Source organism: Tachypleus tridentatus, chromosome 6 (assembly GCF_004210375.1).
Source record: "Tachypleus tridentatus isolate NWPU-2018 chromosome 6, ASM421037v1, whole genome shotgun sequence".
In the NCBI taxonomy this organism is placed as follows: Eukaryota; Metazoa; Arthropoda; class Merostomata; order Xiphosura; family Limulidae; genus Tachypleus; species Tachypleus tridentatus.
In genome coordinates, this window is record NC_134830.1 from 132,357,191 (window position 1) to 132,376,026 (window position 18,836).

The following is an 18,836-nucleotide window of genomic DNA, read 5'->3' on the forward strand; positions in this document are numbered from 1 at the left end:
AAGCTGAAAATTGTCTGAGTAAAATCAGAAACAGTCTTATCCTTCCCCTGGAGTGCCAAGTTGAGAGTTTGTAGATGATTCATTATATCAGTAAGGAACATTAGATCTTGCATCCATTCATCATATCCCAGTTGAGGATAGAATCTTTTCTTTTCTTCAAAAAAAGTAATAATAGGCTCCAACAGATCCACAAACATATTTAAGGCATTGTTGGTTGACAACCACCTCGCAATGCAGTAGAAAGAGACATCACTGCACTTGCTTTTGAGCTCCAATTCTTCAATAAACTTTTTGAACTGTTAGTGGGTCTTCCCATTCAAGCAAATGTGTTTTTCTTATAACAAAGCCACATCAGGCTATCTGCTTTTTCAGACACTTCTGAAAAATTAAAGTGAAAAGAAACAATAAGCTCCAACATTCACAACGCAACCAAACACTACAGCGCCCAGTATCAGACTGACACTCTGCTAGTTTCACTGCCCGCAAAACAGCCACACATACCGTAATCACGTGATCGCAAGCCACGCCCACTGAAACTAACATTGTAAGCAGCGGCTTGTACGATTAATGATTCTCCAGCACAATTCCTCTGTAATCCTTACTGACCCAAAATTTCTTTAATTCCTGTCTCAAATCCAGCATTAAAATTAGGATTTAAATTCTTAACTGTATTTACTCACCGTGAACATTAAACTTACGTTATAATCCAGTGGACTCTTAGTTTATATCCGGTATATAATTATAAAGTTTGAAAATTTTTATTTACCTTTTATATTAATTGCAATGAACATTATATATGAAGGAGCCGCATGTGGCCCGCGAGCTGCTGTTTTTAGCCACCCCTGCCACATAATATCTATGCAAGCGTAGATAGAAGATGGCCTAACATCATTTGTGTTGTGTGTATTTTATTATACCAAAGTCAAATCAGGCTATCTGCTGAGTCCACCGAGGCCTAGCATCATATGCTGTTTATTTACAAGTACATTTATCAATGATTGTTTATTTACAGAAAAGTAAGAATTTGCCCTAACATATACGGTAACTTATAGTAAAGCCAGGATGTGGATCAAAAACTACTAAATAATTACTTCATTCAGTTTTGATGATAAATGCCAGTTGTCAGAGATTTGAAATAGGCCTACTTTTATTGTAAATATTGTTTGTGCAATGTCATACTGACGTGAATGTTACAACCTTATATGTAGAATGGTCAATAAACTAATTTTGCTAGACCTACAAACAAAAATCACACAAGTTTAGTTTGCATTGAGTGCTCAACGTAAACAAATATTACTGCTGATGTCACAGATTAATCATATTTTGCTAAGATATAGATATTTAAATATTTTATTTATGTCTTTAGTATGATGTATTAAAATGTTTCATGATAAATTCAGTGATTGTGCACACATTGTTACACAGGTGAAGTAAAGTATTGACATAAAAATATAGGCTCTAATTTAATCATTTAACTTTTGTGTGGTTTTGAATTTCGCGAAAAGCAGCTACTCGAGGGCTATCTGCGCTAGCCGTCCCTAATTTAGCAGTGTAAGACTAGAGGGAAGGCAGCTCGTCATCACCACTCATTGCCAACTCTTGGGCTACTCTTTTACCAACGAATAGTGGGATTGACCGTACATCATAACACTCCGATGGCTGAAAGGGTAAACATGTTTGGTGCGACCGGGATTCGAACCCACGAATGCCTTAACCACTTGGCTATGTCGGACCAACTTTTATCATTGTTTTTGTATATTTATGCTGAATTTCGCGCAAAAGTATAAAGGGCTACCTGCACTAGCTATTTTTCATGTAACAATGTAAAAGTGGAGGCAGTGGTGGCGCCAGGATATTTTCGTTGGGAGGAGCTGAGGTAAACTGTGGAGGAGCTTCCCAAAATGCCATCAATATGAAGTATAGATGGTAAATTATAATAATGTCAATACCAATGTACATTTCAGAAAGGTGTTCTATTTTGAACTGCGTTTTCAATGCAGTTTTCATTGAAAACTCATACTCTGATTAATAATTCATTATTACAAATTAGAAATAATCTGTTTATGAAAATATGTGTATATGTAAAAGAGGAAGCTCACCTAAATTCCACCCAAGGTAATACATAATAATAAAGAAAATTAAGATTAGCTTAGATTGAACATTTAATATACCATTAAGAGTAAAGCTACAAATCAAAAGAAATATAACATAAAGACATAGTTTACATAGCAGAAACGAATTATCCCATGTGAAGTTAATACACTCTGAGGAAAAGTATGGTCACTATCGGGTTAACTATCTTTCATCATGTGTTTGTAGTCAATATTACTTCAGAACAGTGCACCCGTTCTGGTGATTGGCAGCAAATGTGTCTATAACAGTATCAATATTGAGTTGTTTTGCTCTCCTGGAGTTTACTGATATGACAGCAAGGTTGCTGGTGTGGTTGTTACCACTGCTGTTGTGCAAGTATGTCTTGAGAAGCTTCAGACATGAGAAACAGACAGGGTCACAGCGATGCATACAAGTTTGTGGAGATCCATGAAGGCATCCTTGTATGGCTCCAGCATGGTTGCAAGTTCCAATGGTGTGGATACTTTCTGCCTCTTGTCTTTCTTCCTGGCAATTAGCTAGTTCAACTGGTGGACCTCCACTGCAAGGCCATCCTCTGCCACACCATAGTTTGCTGCCATTCCTAAAAGTGCTTGCTTGTCCAGAAATGTGGAGTGTTTGGGGTTAAATGCAGTTGCATCCATCAGAACACTGCAGGCATCAGAGGAGAATCTTCTATTCAGCTTGTTGAGCATCCTGTCTATGATGGCATAGAAGGTGTGTCTCCTGGCATCTGGTGTTGGTTCATCTCTTTGGCCAGTCCTAGATGTGATTATGAATTCGTCCAGGTGTCTGGGAGCAGATCACTGTTCACCTTGATGCACCGTCTCAGTGTGTATTCCCACTTTCTTACATATATCCTCAGCAGACTCTTCCAAGTCTTTTCATGCTGCTTCAGTTCTCATTTTTGAGAGACCAAAGATGACACTGTACTAGTACCTCTGCAGAGGCCATCTGCAGGTCAGGTGACTGGAGGTGGTCTGATAGCTGTTTTGTCATCAGCAGTAGTTTTTTTGTGGCCACTAGACTGGTTACAAACTGCTGATCTAGGAAGATGCACAGGCTCTTTGATTCAGTGGCTCTGTGGACATTGTCCTCTTCCACAAGATGCTTGAGGGTTGTCACAATGGCAGAGAGGGTTCTCTTCACAGTCAGACAAGCAGCATGTTGGCAGGCCCATCTTGTGCCTGACAGTCACTTCAACTCTACTCTATGTGCTGGTTCACGGGTTCAAGCTCTTTCTGTACCTTCAGAAATTCTTTATGCACAATTGATGTAGAGAAGAACTTGTACAGCTTTTGAATTGTCACAAAGAATTCTGCTGCAGCCTGGACATTGTGCACACAATCAGCTAGCACAAGGTTGAACTTGTGTACATAGCAGTGGACAAACACAGCCTGAGACACCTCTCTCTTCAACCTCTCTTGTATACCACTGATGTGCCCTAACATGACTGCAGCTCCGTCATAGCACTTTCCAATGCAGGCATTATGGTCAATACCACATTTAGCCAAAGTCTCCATGATTTTCTTGAGCAATGAATCTGCATCCAGACCCTCAGCAGCTGTGAAGTCCAGGAACTCCTCGTGAAGGCTGTGTTGGTGGAGGTACCTTACCACAATGGACAGCTGTTCTTGTTTGCTAACATCCTTTGTTTCATCCACCATTAGAGCAAAATGCTCAGCTTCCATGATCTCTTTGCTGATATCCTTCTTGATCATTCCAGCTATAATGTCAAGCAGTTTATTTTGGATATCATGGTGCATGTACTTAGCATTGCCAGGACCACTCAGCTTCTTCTTCACGATTTTATCATACCTCGAAATCATGTCATGAAGTTCCAGGAAATTGCCCCTGTTATTGGCCTGGCATGGCCTAGCGCGTAAGGCGTACGACTCGTAATCCGAAGGTCGCGGGTTTGCGCCCGCGTCGCGCCAAACATGCTCGCTCTCCCAGCCGTGGGGGCGTTATAATGTTACGGTCAATCCCACTATTCGTTGGTAAAAGAGTACCCCAAGAGTTGGCGGTGGGTAGTGATGACTAGCTGCCTTCCCTCTAGTCTTACACTGCTAAATTAGGGACGGCTAGCACAGATAGCCCTCGAGTAGCTTTGTGCGAAATTCCAAAAACAAACAAACAAGCCCCTGTTATCTGACTGACTACCTTCCCTGTGATCTCTCTGGGCTTCATTCTGGCAGGCTGTGTAGAGCAGTGCATCTATCACGGCTCTTATGTAATATCAGTTTTCCTCCACAGTTTTAGCATGGCTTGCATCAAGAGCATGGTGGATCCTTGCACCCTTTGTTTCTGCAATTTAAACTCTGCCCAAGCTTGCATAGCAAACTTGTGTCCTGCAGAGTTATCATGGGACTTCAGTGATGTGGTCGCCTTCTTCCAGTTCCAGAAGCCTTCATGGTTATTTTACTGAAGTGTGTGTGACTGAAAAGATAACATGTGAAGCAGAGTGCAGCATCTTGGGTCACTGAGTACTCCAACAATGAGTGCTGATCATGCCAATTCTTGTTAAATGACATTGACTGGCTGCTGTATTCTGTGGCTGGGTATTTCTTCAAGTCTGAACAGGTAGGACCACTATCTGGAAACTGGCTCAGGTCCTTGGGTCCTGGTGGTAGTTTTTCACCCTGGGTGTGAGTGGTGCCCTCTTGCAGCTGGAGTCCTGTGCTAGTTGTGTCCACATTCTCACCAGCACGATTACCACTGTCCTCCTCACTTGCACCACGTGTTTGTAGGACCATCTACTCACTGCCTCTTCTTGGGTAGCAGGTAGTGTTGCATAATCAACCCTATGTGTAGTGTGGCCTGTTTATGTTTTGGTGGGTGGTGTCTGAGTCTTGTCTTGTGTGTTGGTGTCCTTGTTTGAAAACAAGTCGCTGATTTTGATTTCCTCTTATTAATCCAAACTGAGCGTGTGTTCCAGTGTGAGGCCGAGTACCAGAGAGAGCGAGAGCCACGTAAACAAACATAACTTCCTACTATACAGAGCACGCGAACGTCAAAGTGACTCCTGAGCCGGCTGACTGCTAGTACCACTTCTTACTTCCAAGTTGTGTTAGTTTATATGAAACGAATGTGAATTTCTCTCCTGATATAGGCATTAGGGCTTACAAAGGATATTAATTTTAAACATCGAAATCTAAGGAAAAAATATACATACTGTTGGGTCATTTCATGAATAAGGAACAAATAACAACTAAACATAGTTCAACATTACGAACAACTGCTCTGCATCATTAAAATCACCAAATTATATTAATAGAACATAAAAATCCAGAACATATCCGTGAAATACTGTTAGAGAAAGTGTTTATCTTTAACCATGTAGCACAAGTACTTAATTAGAGGGTAGTGATAATGCAAAATTACAGGGCTAATTAGGGAACGCAAACACAGCTTTGATAGGGTATGTTGTAAAACTGTGGGTAGCTAATGGGAATGAGTGTGGAGGGTGGCATGCGGATGGCATCGGTATCTCGATCGGGCTGAGCCGATCGTTAGCCGTATGCAGAGCGTACACCATGGTCAGCAGCTCGGTGATCATATGCTTAAGGCGTTCAAGGCGAGAATCGCACACTCGAACAAATCAAACCCACAGCCTGGATATTGAATGGTCATAGTAGCACCAAAACAAAATGTTTAAATTGCAGTTGACCTTCACAGAAAGGCTGGTTTCTTCATAAGTTCACATTATTCATACAAGCCAAACTGTAATTGTGATATTGTTCTTATTATCATAAGTGTGACAAGCACCTGTTACAATAATGTAACTACTACATTACATTAAATTAGGCACTTCTAAATAGCCCAATGACAATTTCAAAATTCATTCTAGAATTGTTTGGAAATATTACTTGGTCAGTTAACATGTAAGGTTATTATATAATCATAAGTATAACATTAATTGTATTGTAAGTCACAATTTTAAGTGTATGCCACAATCATCAGTACAATTTTGGATGGCTGATACACAATGCAAAATGATCTCACAGAAGACACAATACTGGTTAAATGCTTCATAGTTTTGACCTATACACAATACACTTATACAAGCATGCTATGTTTTACTTTTCAATAAAAGATAAATGAAATTAATGGGTAAATACCTGTGAAACCTTTGGCTCATCAAGTAAAATCCCTGATGATCTGTTGTAACTTGAAATCAACGTGGTTGTCTAATCTTCGTCAAAGCTCAAAATAGAATGGCATTACACAGGTAGCAGCAGTACATTGCATGAGTTTCAGTGCATTCAATACGTTGCTATGGGACGCATGACACATACTTCCGTCCGAATGAAGACGTTGAGTTCTACGGATCTATGTCTCTTTGATGTTAATTGTTAAGCAACAATGACGATTGTGTTTTCCATATTTTATGAATATATGTAGGTTAAAATACTGGGGGACTGAGGGGAGCTTGGCTCATTTTGGGGGGGCTCAAGCCCCTCCTTGGCGCCACCACTGCTGTGAGGGGAATGCCCTAACCACCTGGCCATGCCAGGTCCTAACAAATAGACCCATTCTCACTAACTGCTAGTGATTAGCTAACTCAGTCTGGAATTTTCATATTACTTAATTTACCTCAGTGAATATTTGTTTGGTTTTATTTTTATTACTATATTATTTATTTGAAACGTTTTTCTTACTTTGTTATATAACTAATCAATGACAGGAAGTGATGGAAATAAGGACAAGGTAATCTAGTCACTCATATATGATCACAGATAGTAATATGTACATATATATTTTGCAATTTGATAATACAGAATTCAGATTAAAATTAGTTCCCATCACTGTAGCTCATTACCATGGTTAAAGTTACTATTATAATTTTCAACAGACAAATTAGGAATTTTAAAATAACTCTAGACCCTATATAGTAATAACAAGTCCAATTTTGTCCAATTTCACAATGTTTATGGCATCCATAAGACATACCCCTTCTAAAATATGGAAATAGGTTAAAAGTGGTTGAAAATTTTTAACATTTTTTATTAAAGTACTTGTGAAAATTAACACAAGCAAAAAATAAAAAGCCACTAAACGTGCATGCATAAAATTTATACTAAAGTATGTTCTCGCACTAAGTTCAATTTAACATAAAAATATATGTGCTTTTATATCCATAATATCTTGTTTTAAATCTAAATAAAAAATGTCACACTCCTTACATCACTCACCCAAGTTTTTCAATCCAATATGGACTGGTTGAAATTAATGCCCCCAAAATGATATCAAACAGAGTTTGCTGCTTTGATACTACAAATAATACACGTAAAACTGTCTTCAATCATTATTAAATTTGTTTTCTGATACTTTCAGTTACTATAATTACAAAGTGTCATTCAGAATGCCCAATGACATGAACTGTTCTGTTTAGGTCCTCTTTCGTGAAGTCAGCCTTTGAAACTGTATTGTTCAAATACAGCTCTAAGTTTGTAGCATATGTTTCCAAAGGCGGCAGCTTACGATTTTTCTTTAGTATAAAAATATCACTATTGTTCAGCAGGGATAAAGATGTGTTTCTTAAATATCTCACCTCTCAATACAGCCTGATGGGTCTTGTGTTGGTATTCAAGGTATTCATCCACCTACTTAGAAGACGTAAAGTCCCACCCATGGCTTTCAAACGTTTTAAATCCTTATTATTTCTTCTGAACAAGGCAAGGTTGGCTACTTCTCTGTATTCAAGCTTCTCCATATTAAGCTCCACTTGCTTAAAATTTCATTATAGGTAGAGCTCAGAGATCAAATTATTTAACCTGGTCAGTAGCCTATATTGTACCAGTTTTGTGTTGTTTTTATCAAGTCACTTGTCTTGGCTTTAATCTGAGTAAATCAAGGTGAACATAGCTGTTTTTCCTCTCTTATTGACAATTCAAAACTGATTATTCCTACATTCCTCTCTCAATCAAAGTTATGAACAGGTGCCACAACTATATTCACGAGTCTAGTGGCGGGCGATATTATATTTTTGTCAAATTAGGGCTTTTTGGTGCATTATGTAATGCAAAATAAAGAGTAAATAGATCCATCGTAGGGTTAATGTATGTCCTTTCAACATGGTAAAATGAGTTACGATTGGGGAAGGAGCTAATCTAAATTTGACTTATTTTACGTTACATGATATTTGAACGGGCATGTTTGTGAAAAAAGATTATTTTCTTGTGAAAATAAAAGGAAAATGTAATTTTAACATGTTCAGTTACGTAATAAATAAATTTAATGAAACATTGCTGCATATGAAAGAAACTAGAATAGGAAACAATCTATGATATTTAACGTAGTAAGGAGATAAAATTTCAATGTGAACTTTGAGGTCGCTCAGCAGCACTGACTAAAGCGGGCATGTCGACATGAAGTTCTGTCATTGCTAGTCTCAGGAGGTGAAACAGAGAAGAATCTGTGAGGCAACTTCTGTTGTTGTTCTTAATGAATTTCATCGTGGAGAACACACTTTCTTATATGTTTGTGCTACCAATCATTGACGTCATTTTCTGTCCAAAAGCATGCTGATCTGGAAATCGATTTTTGGAAAGTAGTTTAAATAAATCTGATCCTTTTTCTTGTCTGGTTTGTAGAAATGGATCAGCTTGCAAATCACATTATTCAAGTTGAACGTCAGCTTGTTGATTTTCTATATAAATACAAAGAGGATTATTGAACAGCTCTATCCTGCTTTTTAACATTTCAAATTCTTTGAACCTTGCGTTAAACCCACCTATGATATTTCCAATATTTACACAAAATTCTGAAAAAATCAAGTGGCTCGTCATCTTTGAACTGTTCTGTTAATTGCTGACAACTTTGAAAGTGGGCCAATTCGTTGTTTTATAAACGAACTTTGAAAATTCTTAACTTATTTTGAAACACATTTATGTTTCTCATTAAATCTGATACCATCTGGTTCCATCCCTGGAGCTTCAGGCTGAGATTCTTAAGGTGAGTAGTGATGCCTATGAGAAAAGCCAGTTGTTTCAGAAAATTCTTACTTTTGAGCTCTTCTTCCAACTGTGCTGTATCCGATGAAACAAACTGATCGAGTAATGCAGGGATTTCTTTCCTTATTCTAAAGAATCGTTCAAGACACTTTCCGACACCTTACTTGGTTATAAAAAGCCAAACCCCCATTTTCTGAATCCATATCCTTTATAAACTGCTCAAGCTGCCGATTTAAAAGAGCTTTGTTTCTTCCTCTTATTATGTTAATAACTTTAACAAGTTTAAAAACTTCGTTTTGTTTCACTGATTTCCCACACAAAGCACCTTGATGAATAACACGACGAAATGTTGGACAAGTTACTTCAGTTTTCTTAAGAAAACCAACAAAGCTTATATTTCCCAATAATTGCAGGTGCGCCATCTGTCACTGTTGCTGAATATTTATCAACTGAAGTTTTCACTGCCTCTAATATATCCTTTCCTTTTATGGTCCCACGAAGGGTACATACATTCAATAATTCCTCTTTCGTTGAAAAGTCTTCATGAATAATACGTACAAATATTAACAGCTGACTTACATCTGCTTGATCAATACTTTCGTCAAGACAGAACGAGAAATAAGTACTTTTTTCAACCAATCCAACAAGTAAGTTTTCTAATTGTTCTCCCATATCAGTGACCCTTCTTTGTATGGTTTAGTTGGGAAGCGGCACTGATTCAAATTTATCACCAATTTTGGCATCCCTAAACACCTTTGCCATTTCAACAACACATTTCTTTACTAAACTGCCATCAATAAAAGTTTTCTTTGTTCTTGCAAGTTCAAGAGAAACGATGTACGAAGCATTCAAAGCAGATGTCTGACAACTTGCTGAACATACTCGTTTGTTGTTTTAATTTCTTACTGAAATTCACAACATGAACTTTTCGAGTTTCTCCTTCATATATTTTATACTTTTCTTCATGCATCGTTGAATAATGTCTTTTCGCATTAATTCTTTGGGCACTGATATAATTTGCATACAAACCAAACACTGCAACTCACCGTTATTGTTTGTAATTAAATAACCAAGTTACCAAGTTCCTGGTACACTGTTTTTACTGTCAATCTTACCTTTCTTTAAAACTTTTCTAATGCTTGTATTTACCACGGAACTGAACAGTGATAATTTACGACACGTCAACCTCCACAACAACAAACGGACGGACTTGACAACAGTCACCAGCCGGACGATTTCACTTTGTCTAGTAGAGGGTAGGGAGTATATAGCAGAGCGAGTCCACTTTGTCTAGTAGTGGGAATGATGGTAAAATACGCCGAGCTGTATGTGATATAATTTAAAAGCTATTACTATCAAGTTATTACTGTAAAATTATAGAGGCATAAATAATAAGCATATAGATGTGCACAAAATAAACTTTAAAATTTCTTTAGTGAATGTCAGTTAGAGCTTTCATGCATTTTAACGTCGCAAGTCAGAATTTTTCATTTCTTCACTACAAAAAAAATATTATAAAAGTAAATTATTTTTTAATAAACCTTCGCGGGCCACACAAAACCATGCCACGGTCCGCATGCGGCCGGCGTACTGCCTGTTGGAAATCCCTGTTCTAGAAAGTTCTTTTGGCTCAACAATATTCGAATATACACTAGCGCTTGCATAAAACATAGTCTTGATTCTTACTCTCGAGAATTTTCTACAAATTTGGACGTCAAGCCGAAGTCGCGCAAAATACATATTTACCAACATAGGTTTCATGTATTAAAGGTGAATTTTACAGAAAAAAGAAAACTTTGCAGTTCAAAAGAACTACTCATACTAATTAATTTTGTAGGTTCACATTTTTTATGAAAAAATGTGCTAATAAATTAAACATAGAACTTGCAGAAAGAGCCCTTTCCGAGCGGCGATCCGAACGTTTTAGAGTTTACGTTTGCCGCTAGGAAAAGTACTGTGAAGTAATAGTTGCCAAACAAACCGTCAACGCCAGCATGTTGAATGTAAATAAACATGGCCAGTGCATTTGGAGAAACAGAGGTGGAGTCTGTTTTGACTTTGTGTTCTGAACAGTGTCGAGTAGCACCATATCAATTCAAACCTACTCTGAACGAACCTAGAACAGTTACTATTGACACAGATCTGACAAGTTCAAGTCAGGATCAGCACCTTCATCATCACTCATATAAACATCATCAGTAACATCAGCATCTGTCACTTGTGATACAGAGGACTTCTCAGCAGCAGGTGATGATTATGCAAAAATCAGTGAAAGAATTGCATGTATATGAACAATGTACTGTTTACCAGCAATAATCAAAATAATATTAACAAGACTAATCTGACTATTGAATATTGTTAAATCATGAATGAATATTTCATATTCATGTTCAAACTAACTTACCAGTACCACAAGCAAAATCTGTTGTTGGAAGATTTTCTGTCTGGGTAGCTACAGTCTTCAAGCCAGATGGGAATACCTGTACACCTCTGGAAACAGAATATCAGCCAGTCTGTGTCCATCTTGGAATACTTGGGATAGCCTAAAACAATAGGTTTTTATTTAGGTATTGAAATAATAACATTCTTTCACGGTTAGATTCAAATTAATGTAAATTAAATTATACATCAATTATTGCAACTTATGAATGTTTAATCTAACAATCATGATCCACTTACAAGAGTCTGAACAGACACACTCTGAAATGAGTCAGTTCTAGAGACTTTGCAGTCATCATCACGAGTGGGATGAATCACAACTTCCTCTACAGAAGTAGGCACTGTGTCATCAGCAGCACTCTCCTCTAAATGCTGAAGATATAAGATTATATATTAAAACAACATGCTTTATGAGGTTTATGAGATTTATATTTAATATGACAATGTCAAAGTATTGTGTTAAGATTAGTTTTATTATGATGAGTTATGGAAATATGTAATGGAGTTTATATTTAATTTTTTACAAGTCTACAATTTTTTTAAAATACATAACATGTACTTGATTACTTCAACATGTTTAAGACAGTCTTATTTCAATTTATCTTGAAATGTTAAATTTGAAAAATGGAATTCTTCAAACTTTTCCATATTTAAAAATGATACAAAAACATCTACAGAATGATCTTCCAGCTTTTAAACTTGGAATTTACTCTATTTGGGATAGATTTGTCCACTGTCTAGACTAGGAAATCAAGGTTTCACTGACTTTCAGGTGCCACAAATGCAAAACATGCTTATGAATGTGAAATGTGTATGTTTAGTTACATTCTTCAAAAACTTGTACTTTTTAAATTATTATATTATACTAGTTATTGTTTATCGCTTTATACTGCACACATACCTTTAAGTTTGTTCTTTTCGTGATGGCAAGGGATGGCTTCAGAGGGGTAGAACCTGTACGTAGAAGGCTGAGTTCAGTTCTCAGGTCTACATGAGGAAAGATGGTGGGGACGATCCTGCCTACTGCCGATGGTTTTTTCAGTCTCAACCTGCCTGACTTGAAACCCATGCAATCTAAAACAGTGGGATCTGAACAAAACATGAGCGTTCAAAATGATCTTGACAAAGCTTTGCATGGTGTGAAGGTGTCCAGTTCTTCCTATTGACCATCCGCACCCACTGTCGCCACCTTGCCGGTTCCTTCTCCTTGCACGGAAACGAAAACAAGCTTTTGCCCGATGCTGAACCGTTTTTACAACCACAAGCAACGCAGTAAACCATGTTATCATAAAACAAACATAAAGTAGCAATATCAAGACAAAAAATAGTCTTACAAAGTATGTCATCCGAAAAAAAAGCATCGATAGATTTACATAAAACACCAGCACTGAAAGGAGGAAAATAGTCGCCACGCAACGAAGCATGTTTGGCAACTATTACGTTATAGTTGTAAAGCGTCACGGAAACAGCCGAACGACCGAGAGGAACTTTAGTTCGACGACCCGCATATTTTGTTTCATTTTTTACTCAAAAACTAAAGTGTTTAAAAATATGGCAACCACACAGGAATTATACCTAACCAAAGTACAGTTTCTAAGGCAATTATTAAATTTATTGAAAATTCACCTTTAAACTAAAACAAATGTAGATATTAAAATAAATGTATAACAGTAAATCCGTTACAACTGCATCCTTGGAGAACTACAAATTGTCTAATGCCAATTTTAAACTAAGATATTATATATATATATATTTGTGTGTGTGTGTGTGTGTGTGTGTGTGTACATTGATGACAATACATTAAATGCAATATAAAGTTAAAGAATTACAGAATTTCAAGAAACATGACTGTACATAACAAACAATGCTATAATGTTCATAACATTACATAGCACGTGAAGGTGCTTAAATACATTTGGCTAAACACAACGATTACACGAATGATGTGTTGTTTGAAAGCTGGAATAGGTTCCAAGGGTGTAACTAAACGTTTCTGGTTATGTTTTCCACCCAGTTGACAGGTGTAAAAAGGTTTACGAATCAGAGAACCATCTTGCCTAATGTTTGACAAACAAAAAAATGTCTCATAATTTTGTCACATGTCTTGTTTACACTTAACCTTCTATGAGAAGTTCACGGACAAATTTAATTAATTCAGAATAATATACTTTTGGAACAACCATCTGATAAACTACGGCCAAATTCTCCGAATCTGACACATTTGGTGGCCTCTATTTTCTCATGAGCACAAGATGTTTTAAAAAACTAGCTGTTTTAATTAGCAGAGTAGGTCTTACTCCAAACATACTGGTCCTAAAACTAGCTCTCAGATAAATGTTACTGGGAGAAGCATTAACAAAGCCATCCTCAATACCCTGAGCAATAACAGACTGTAGAATATGGGTATGGGATTAGCAGTGTCATTTGTCAAAGACCCAGAATCAACAGACACAAAATGTTTAAGTTCCTCCATAACTACATCAGATTTTTAATCAGTGGTCAAATCAACAACATTAGGTGATCTGGTGAAACTACATCCATATCGATTGAGTTCAAAGTTGCCATTTTGCCTTGGTCGATCAGAGATGAGCCCAATTTCCATTTCTTTCTTGGCTTCGATATGGATTTGTTCTGCCTCGAGACGTTCACTTTCTGTTTCCATATAGGCTTTTTCTTTCTCTGTTTCAATACAGGCTTGTTCAACCTCGAGACGTTTATTTTTCCTTTTCCATTTCAATACGGGATTGTTCAAGCTCATTTTATTAACTTTTTATTGAATTCATAATGTCTTTATTGTTCAACTTTGATTGAATAGTAGATACACTAGAGCATTACCCCTAATGGTTCCTCTCTCTGTGTGTGTTTTCTTATAGCAAATCCACATTGGCTGATCTGCTGTGTCTACTGAGGAGAATCGAACCTAAATTCAGTGTTGTAAATCCGTAGACTTACCGCTGTCTCAGTGGGTGACATTAATGCTTCCTTAGACAACAAATCATTATCAATTAGTATTTGAATAATATGTTTTCAGTCCATTTTCAAACGTGTAATTCTAAGATTTTGGCAATTCCAAACAATTCATTTTTTGTTATATTTTTCCAGTTGTTCGAGGGAGGGTGATTCAAGAAAAGATTGATAATTATAATCAGACATGGTCAAATATTATTGGCATTGATAAATATAAATTAAATGACGTTTTGTATTTTAATTTAGAACGAATTTTGTATCTAATTCAGATCTCGGACACGAGCCCCAACCATTTTTAATTTTATATATTATAATTTATATCATGCAAGCCTGCAATTTATTATGTTACATACGTTAGGTATTACGATTTTAACTAGCCTGACACTTTAATTTGCATTTATAAGTTAATTAAATGTCGTTACGTATCAAATTTATGATGCTTACCAATGGGAATGATATACACAGTTTCCTTTCTTAACACAAGTAAATTTTAATATACAAATAATAATACAATAAATTATAATGCTTATTATAAATAACGATTTATACACAAAAGTATTGTAAACTTATAAGTAATACCGAGTTGTCTATTTGGTCTGGAACTGAATAGTTTATCGACAATTCACGGAGAGCGAACTTATTCCATGTTGATACGCCGGTACATTTCGCTTGATGGCTAGCTAGCTTGAAGTCCGCATAAGTTTTTCACCACCAACAACATCTAATATCCTCATAACACTAATAACGTCTGAAGTAATTCACCGAATTTGAACGTTTTGTGATGTTCAAAGTCTATAAGCGTTTCCAGTCAAATATCTGTAGTTTTACGTTAATAAGCGTTTATCACAATTATAGCTTGTGAGAATTATACTGTAATGACTGCAGCAAGCCAAAAATATTAAACTGTTTCTCATGAGTTGCAGTAGCTACCTTCTATACGCATTAGGCGAGATTTTCAAAAATTCAGCAAGATAATACTGATAATAACTATTATTTTGCATACACATATCGTTCATTGTTGATTCTTACGCTCGAGAATGTTCTACAAGTTTGGAGAACAGGCGAGCCTTTCACAGTATACATTTAACAAGATACATTACATGCTTTTCTAAATGCATATTAATCACAAACAAACATAGATGGTAAAATAAATATATAACAGTAAATCAATTACAAGCTGTCCCTTTTTCGACACTTAAAAAGGTTTTGATGAGACATCCTGACGTTTTGGCAATACACACCAACAAACCATAGCAAGTAAGAAACTGACACTCGATAGTAAAATTAGCTTTAGCTATTATTCGGAACAGAACTATACTTTACAGAACGAACCATATTCTTCAATAAAAAATGTGGTAGTTCTTGCTTCTAAAACAGTGTTAATAGCTTCTTTTATAATAAAGCCATGTATTGTAGATTAATAATTTTTAGTCATCACTCGCATACACTCGGTAGAACCGTATCATGCATCAGTATTTATTCTAACTGCTTAAGTTAATACCACGTGACCCTAAGCGCACTTTAATTAAGAGAATTTCATTTATTTTAGCAAATCTCTGGTTAAAAGTTAGCAATGGATAATGAATAACCTTTCACTCACATAATTCTTTTAGAAACTGGTGTTAGAACCTTAGTCTAGTGTACTGTACTTGATCTGTATAATTGTAATACTTTAATGCAATACATTATTTGCTTTAACCATCTCTGTATAAATGTTCAATGAAAGCTTGTAACACTGAACTCTGAATGTGTTACGTGTATTGTTCGAAATGTGTTTTGAGACAATATTTCACAATTATTAACTCCATCAAATGTGGAGAGAAAGTGTTACAAACGAATAAGCTTTGTGACTAATTTACTATCGCATATTTGTATTAATATCAATGTTTTTTCAGATAAATATATATTTAGTACATGTATCTTATGTTAAACGCCCATTACGATATTTCCTCGTATACGATAAATTTGTAGAACATTCTCGAGAATAAGAATCAACAATATATGTTTTACGAAAACACTAGCGTATCGTCAGTACTGTTGGGCCAGTTAAAATTTCTAAAAATTCACCTAATGCTTATAAACCAATGCGATTCGCCAGGATTGTTTTGTTTGTTTTTTGAAATTTCGCGCAAAGCTGCACGAGAGCTATCTGCACTAGCCGTCCCTAATTTAGCAGTGTAAGACTAGAGGGAAGGCAGCTAGTCATCACCACCCACAACCAATAATTGGGCTACTCTTTTACTAACAAATAGTGGATTGACCGTCACTGTATAACGCCCCCACGGCTTAAAAGGCGAGTATGTTTGGTGTGACGAGGATTCGAACCCTCGACCCTCAAATTACGAGTCGGACGCCTTAACCCAACTGGCCATGCCGGGCCTGACGCGCCAGGAGACAGAATGTATTGCTGGTTTGCTACAGTTAGTATACTATAAAACTCGGAAGCTGTTACTGTGATAAACCGTTATTAATCGGGAATTTCAGATATTTGAACAGAAACATTTATAGATTTAGAATGTTACAAGCAATTTAACTTCATCGGATTACCATCGGCCGTTAATATATTTATGAAGACATTATATAAGAAAAACTGCAATAAACTTAAGAAGAGTCAATATTGTTTGTAAGCTTGTAAAACATTTGTATATAAATCATTATTTGTAATAACTATATGCAATAACCGTTATTATAAATTGTATTATTCTTTGTATATTAAAATATATTTGTATTCCGAAGGAAAATTGTATTTATCAATGTTGTTGGCAAGCATCATGAATTTTATGCATTTATATATTTATTTAGCTTCTAAATTTAAATTACGGTTTAACTCAGTTCAGGCTATTTGAAATTATAATATATAACATAATAAATTAGATGTTCTTTCGAGATAAATTATAATACGTAATAAGTTCATCATTGAATGTTTACCTTTCAACTAATGAAATAAATTCTTGTTTATTAGTACCTCTGCACTTATTTAAGGCTGTTAATAAAATAGAGAAACAAATAAGGAAAGCTCCAACAATACTAGTCCAGGACGGATACTGACCAAGAAATGATACTCCTAGAACGAAAGAGAGGACGATATTGATAGTCTTTACTGAGGACACTATTCCAGCTTCCTCCAATTTCAGTGACATAATGAGTAAAAACTCTCCACACGTTCCACAAAGACCAGAGACAACTAACAGAACGCTATCCTGTCCACAAGTTGGAATAGTGAATTTACTCCAAATGAAGAGATAAGGTAAGCCAAGAGCAACACATGAAAAGGAAACTATGCACACAACTACAGAAGTAGGAGTTTTTTGTGATTTTCGCATTAATATAATAGTAATTGCTCCAGCAAGACTCGAGGAAAGAGCCAACAGAATACCCTGGAGGTGACGTCCTGAACTAATGTGTGCTGTTGAAGTAACGTCAAACAAAAAAGATGGTCTAGATATAAGCACAACACCTGTTACAGTCATAAGAACTGTGAATACTTGAAACATTCCACATGGTTCTCTCAAAAATACACAGGCAATAACAGTTACTAACATCGGGTTGCTGGCCATTATAGTCGAAGTATCCGCCATTGGAATCAGTCGAAAGGAGCAGTAGCAAGCTCCTAAAGTAATTGTTCCCAAAACAGCTCGCATATAAACAATAAACCTCTCTTCTTTAACTCCTAAAAATGAGCTTCTGTTATAGATAACGACTGGTACGAACGGCAGTAGCTGAATATAGTTTTGGATAACCAAAACCTCAACAGGATCCATTTTGGTTACGAAAGCAGCAGTAAATGATCTAGAGGTAAAACATAATCCTGATATTAAAGAACACAAAACACCTAAGAAAGGAACTTTATGAAATATCCTTTTATTATTCTTGTAACTGTTGATTTCATATATTGAAGAAATGTCCAAACTGTCTTCGTTCATTGAAACTTCAGTAAAAACCTCATGGTGTCCAACATGTCGTGACTTTAACGATTTGTTCACCATCCTTATCGCTTACTAACCAACTAGAAGATCTGTAATAGACATGAAAAATGCAGTTAAAACACTGGCAGTCTTTATTAATAATTGTTATTTCGTTTAAAATTTACAAGAAAAAATACAAGAACTGAAGTGACGGCAATTGGTACAATAAGAAATGTATTGAACATACTTGTGGTACACCTGTGAAACATTTTTATACGTTGTGCAGATATAACAAAGAACAAACAATTGGTTATGTTTAGAACCAGCAAAGTATGGATTCAAAATATGGTTACTTATTATACCAGTATTTTTTATATAGGTATATAGCTGAGTGGTCAATAAAAACAGAACCAAAGAGTAAGAACTTCTAAGTACACTGGACAGCACTACGTAGGTA

At 36.2% G+C, this 18,836-nt stretch overlaps 2 protein-coding genes across 3 annotated transcripts in view; both read right to left on the reverse strand.

Moving 5' to 3' along the window:
- The window catches only part of LOC143253686 (uncharacterized), a 26,718-nt gene extending 13,512 nt beyond the window's left edge, over window positions 1-13,206 (reverse strand). Inside the window, exons 1-4 of one of the 2 annotated variants that reach the window (XM_076507936.1) lie at window positions 12,409-13,206; window positions 11,748-11,879; window positions 11,473-11,611; window positions 10,184-10,391 (exon numbers count right to left, since the gene is read on the reverse strand). In XM_076507936.1, the coding sequence (XP_076364051.1) occupies window positions 11,573-11,611; window positions 11,748-11,879; window positions 12,409-12,609 (372 nt within the window). In that variant the 5' untranslated portion in view covers window positions 12,610-13,206 and the 3' untranslated portion in view covers window positions 10,184-10,391; window positions 11,473-11,572. Of the gene's footprint in view, window positions 1-7,179; window positions 10,392-11,472; window positions 11,612-11,747; window positions 11,880-12,408 lie in introns of those variants that run through there. The other variant, XM_076507935.1, reaches the window with a different exon arrangement.
- Window positions 13,207-17,398: 4,192 nt separating this feature from the next.
- Window positions 17,399-18,460, reverse strand: LOC143251734 (solute carrier family 35 member G1-like). The gene has a single exon (XM_076502977.1). It carries the CDS (start codon window positions 18,458-18,460, stop codon window positions 17,399-17,401), a length of 1,062 nt encoding a protein of 353 aa, XP_076359092.1.
- Window positions 18,461-18,836: the final 376 nt, after the last annotated feature.